Source organism: Pteropus vampyrus, unplaced genomic scaffold (genome assembly GCF_000151845.1).
Source record: "Pteropus vampyrus isolate Shadow unplaced genomic scaffold, Pvam_2.0 Scaffold9, whole genome shotgun sequence".
NCBI classification, from domain to species: Eukaryota; Metazoa; Chordata; class Mammalia; order Chiroptera; family Pteropodidae; genus Pteropus; species Pteropus vampyrus.
Window position 1 is genome coordinate 1,217,514 of NW_011888790.1, and position 5,164 is coordinate 1,222,677.

The 5,164-nt window shown below is 34.8% G+C and overlaps 1 protein-coding gene across 2 annotated transcripts in view; it reads left to right on the forward strand.

The window, feature by feature from the left end:
• Positions 1 to 5,164, forward strand: part of TBC1D30 (TBC1 domain family member 30) — a 65,555-nt gene that overhangs the window by 31,493 nt on the left and 28,898 nt on the right. For both annotated transcript variants that reach the window (XM_023520588.1, XM_011373692.2), the window contains 3 exons: positions 2,147 to 2,208; positions 2,739 to 2,804; positions 4,546 to 4,671. In XM_023520588.1, the coding sequence (XP_023376356.1) occupies positions 2,147 to 2,208; positions 2,739 to 2,804; positions 4,546 to 4,671 (254 nt within the window). The remainder of the gene's footprint in view (positions 1 to 2,146; positions 2,209 to 2,738; positions 2,805 to 4,545; positions 4,672 to 5,164) is intronic.

A 5,164-nucleotide genomic window follows, 5' to 3' on the forward strand; every position in this document is an offset into this window, starting at 1 on the left:
GGTTTTTAGGTCGGTAGAAATAATTCAGTGCGGGACCGAATTTCCTGGTCTTTGTTATAATAAAGCAAACGTCATGACTATACGCTCCTCCATTCAGCACCCTGTGTCTGGACAGCACCCTCACAATGAGGTTTGTTTCATCATGCCTTAAATCCTGCGTTCCAGCTGGAGGCACTCTTGTGACCGTTGTATTATTGCTCTGAACTGACACTGGACTTCAATTATTTTATTTTTATATTTGGTTGATTACTAATTAATTTATTGGGGTGGCATTGATTAATAAAATTATATTAGGTTTCAAGTCATCTGTATATTGCATTGTGTGTTCACCACCCAAAGTCAAATCTTCCATCACCATATATTTGACCCCCTTTTCTCTTATCTACCGTCCCCCTCTCCTCTCCCTCTGGTAGCCACTAAACTATTGTCTATGTCTACAAGTTTTTGTTTTGTTGGTTTGTTGCTTTTAGTTACATATCCCACATATGAGTAAAATCACATGGCACCTTTGTCCTTCAATAAATGATTGGATAAAGAAGATGTAGTACATATATACAATGGAATATTATTCAGCCATAAGAAAAGATAAAATACTACCATGCTGAGCGAAATTATCATGTTAAATGAAATAAGCCAGACAGAAAAAGTTGAGGCTGGACTTCATTTAAACCAACTCAGAATAATGAGAATTGTAGGCGTACTTAATAAATCTTTGAAAAGAAAATCCTATCTGTCTAGGCAGAATATGACTTGGGCCATGAAGCTTTAAAAGAAAATATCTTGGGATCCTCTACTACAGCTTGACTTCAGAAATCTAGGACCCAACTCATGGTACTCTTCTAGGACTCTGAGAAGAGCATCTGCATACTCTCATGGGCTTGGACAAATCAGACACATTGCTTTCTAGCTTCTTGTCTCCATATATATGTTTTTAAAAAGACAAGTCTACTTTATTATAATTTTCAAATTCTGAAGATTATGCCTATCCATGTATCAACCCCTAAGTAGTGGAAGTTGTAGAGAGGATTTCAGTATACCTAATTTGTAGTCAACATCTTAGAAGCAAAAAAGTCATAAATGGTAACCATAAATTGTAAAACTGAATGCTATTGACAATGTTTGTATATCTTGGTTCTTGAACTTTTAAGTAATAAGTCTTGAAAAGTGAATTAAAATGTTATGTCATTGATTGTGAAATTGTAAGAAAAGGATAAATAGCATTTTTAGATTTGATTAAATTATTTTTAAAATAGAATTTAAGTGGAAATAAAACTTGTCATTTAATTTCACCTCATACTTCTAATTTCGGCACATACTTCTAATATGGAATTCTAAATAAAAGCCCAGTATAAATATTAAGCATATGGTCTTTACGTAGTCTCCTAATTATTTACTTCTATCCCCTAGATTGAGATCTGAAGGAAAGAAGTTGTTCTTAAGTTGTAGATAACTTAGAATTAGAGATCAATTATATTTTTAGCTTGTAGTCTATCATTAAACATACAAACTTTTATCTTCAATAACTAAGCCTATCAAGACAGAATTTAAAAATATGTGAAAATCTCCAAATAGGATTGTTAAGGATTCCATTAGTGAGAAGGCAATGGCATTTTTATAACTTTCGTTATTTCCACTTAAGTTTCCTTAATAGACTTAATCTATGCAAGTATCCTAGAAAACAAATTCTGTAAGTAGAGAATTCTCTTTCTAGGTTTCATAAATATTAATTATATCGCACTAAGTGATTTATAGTTAATCGTCACAACAATCTACTCAGGCATTATTATCCTACTTTTAAAGATAAAGAGTTGAGATTGAGACAAGTTAAATCATTTGTTCAACTCTAGGCTGAAGTTGAATGGAGGTCTATAAGACTCCAAGCCTGTGGTGTCATTTTTGTTGTTGTTGTTGTTGTTTTTGCACTACTACAGACAGCTGTGGAAACCACCAACCTATGTGAAAAGCTCCATTCTACGGCCATAGGATATTTTTCTATTTTAATATTGTTTTAACAAAGTTGACTAAAATTTTGTAAAAATAAGTATTTTAAAAAGTTCATGATGATTCAGTAGAATCAGGTTACTTTTTACTTTGATATAATTTATTTTATCCCAAAATAACAGTTACTTATGTGTTTTTCTTTTAGGAGTTGACACAAAGTTGAAGTTCACTCTTGAGCCATCTTTGGGTCAAAATGGTTTTCAACAGGTAACTTTATTTTTGGTTTTTAGAAATAGTCTTATTTTGGGGTATCTACTGGGTATACTTCGATATATTCTCACAGCAAGAAAATTAGCATATGCTTTTGTGTGCATAAGCAGACAAGTCAGTTTTTAAAATTATAGATAAAATAACTTATGAAGCTACAAGTGGCCTGGGTTTATATTTGTGATGAAAAATTTTGTACTTTCTATTAATGGTAAAATTGTGAAAAAATTTAAAAAAACAAATGTCTATCATTCTGAATTCATAACATGTTTCGATTTCTGAACCAGTGCTTCTCAATCATTGTGTGTGTATTGCAAATGGATTACAGATGTGTTAAGGGTATCTAAGGGGGCACTGGAGCAGTCATAGTCCTCAGACCAGTCACATCTGTCTTAAAGAAGCTTTAATTGTTTACCCCAGTGTGCTGTACAAATTTTATCATACTCTATGGATGTCAAGATGGAAAAAAGGTTGGAAAGTGCTTATCCAGGTCAATATTATCACTCTTAATATTTCTTCTTTATTTCTAGTGGTATGATGCTCTCAAGGCAGTTGCCAGGCTATCAACAGGAATACCAAAGGAATGGAGGAGAAAGGTAAGGAGGATTCGTAGGGCTAAAATACAAATAGACCATCACTTTGTCCACTTTTAAAGTCTCTGGAATGTGAAATAAAAACCAGTAGAAAATAAAAAACCAATTCAAAGTTTTTGTCTTTATGAAGTTTACAATGAATAAAATATCAAACATGTCAGATGGCGATAAGTACCATGGATAAAAATAAAGCAGAGAAATAAATTAGGAGAACATGGAGAAATAGGGATAAGGAGAAAGAATTTTAAATAGCAAAGTGACATTTGAATAGGGCCACGCAGGAGGTGGGCAGTGGACCATGAAGTTACTTTGGGATGAGTACTCCAAACAGAGAACGCTCTGGTGGGAGCATTTTAGGAGTATACAAGCAAAAGCAAGAGGATGAAACGGCTGAAACACAGTGGACAAAGTGGGAAGCAAGAGGTGAGAGGATCATAGAGGTAATGTGATGGGTTCGGGGGGTGGCAGATCATATAGGACCTTATAGGCCATAGTAGGACTTTGTCCAGTGTGAGATGGGAAGCATTGGGTAGTTTTGAACAGGGAGTAACATGACATAACTTATATTTTAAATGGACCACTCTGCCTACTAACTTGAGAATATGAGGGACAAGGGCAGAAGCAGGGAGACCAGTAGGAGAATTACAATAATTTACGCAAGTGATGGATCAGGTAGTGGAGATGGAGAGAAAGGGTCAGATTCTGGATACATTTGGAAGGCTGAGTTGATGTGAATTCCTGTTGGATTGAAATGAGATGTAAGAGAGATGTCAGTGATGACTTCACAATTTTGACCATCTGAGCTACTGGAAAGGGTAGAGTTACTATTTACTCAGATGGGAGAAGCAGATGTATGTGTTTGTATGTTTGTATATACAGGTGAGATGATGATGGATTAGATGATTGGTTTTGGATCTGTTAAGGTTCAATACCTATTAGATGTCAAGTTGAAGATGTCAAGTGAGCGTTTGGACATATGATTCTGATGCTTAGGAGAGAAGTCTGGCTGGAGATATTAATCAGTATTATTTTTGCTAAATTCAAATACCAAAACTTGAAAGCCTCTCTTATATTAATTTATAAACCTAGTCTAATACTCTTACAATTTGAACATTGGAGATTCCTCAAAATATACATTAAAATGGTATTATGAAACATATCTTTCAGAAATAGCTTTTCAGGGTAAGGCAATCAAAGGTGTGAAAATATCCAGTGACTCCTTTAAAAAATTATTTACTATGGGAGGTCATCTGTCAGTTTGTGTGTGTATGTGTGTGTGTGAGAGAGAGAGAGAGAGAGAGGAAGCGAGGGAAAGAAGGATGATTTAAATGTAGAGACCATTTCCTGGTGAAAAAAGGCCCATTCTCCCTGAATGACCAGGTGGCTCTTGCCCAAGCATAGAGAGCAATTCAGAGCCAAGTATAACGAGCTCATAATATAATATAGCTAATCCAATGAACTGAAATGAAATTTGAAAAAATTTTTTGTTTTCTTAACAGTTTCCCTAATGGCTGGATCATTGCTTGGTACTTAGTAGGAACTCAACAAATATTAACTGAATTGCCCTAATTGGTGCAATTCTGTACAGCAAACATTTCAATGAGGTTCTTATGGATTTCTACATGTGGGCTATATCTGGTCTGGGAAAAGTTCTCATTTTCTTGTTGTATACAATAACTATTTCTAATAAAGAAAGGTGACATTATGTATTTTACTTTAGCATTCTTCTTTATTAATATTTTAGGTTTGGTTGACCTTGGCAGATCATTATTTGCATAGTATAGCCATTGATTGGGACAAAACCATGCGCTTCACTTTCAATGAAAGGAGTAATCCTGATGATGACTCGATGGGAATTCAAATAGTCAAGGTAATGCCCCTGAACATGGCCTATTGTCCTCACTTAGAAGGAAGGTTCTAAGAGCCAGATGTTTTCTGGATAGAGGATCAAGCCTTATGGTCTGAATGTCTGTATACTTTCTGCTTTTCATTTTATTTGTTAATAGCTTTATAATGGGAAACTTTGTCTATGCCTTGTCTTCATAAATTTGTTTGTTGCCAGTAAGGAGAAAATGATAGGAGATTGAAATTCCCTTTTCTTTCTTTAGTGTGGGTCAGTGCTGTTAACTGGATTTTTACATAAGTCACTAAGAAATTTAAAGTTAAATGTATTTCACATTAAAACAAATGGGCATTTATTAGGGTCTTTGATAATTTCTTAACTGTCAGTTTGTGACAATAGATTGACTGGCAGGTCTGTTTTAAACCAGATGGTCAAGAGTTCAAGCCAGCTGTGGAGGCAGCTGTGGTTTGCCTACCTTGATTATTGCAGTTGAGGAGAGCCTGGTGCCAAAAGCCAGGGA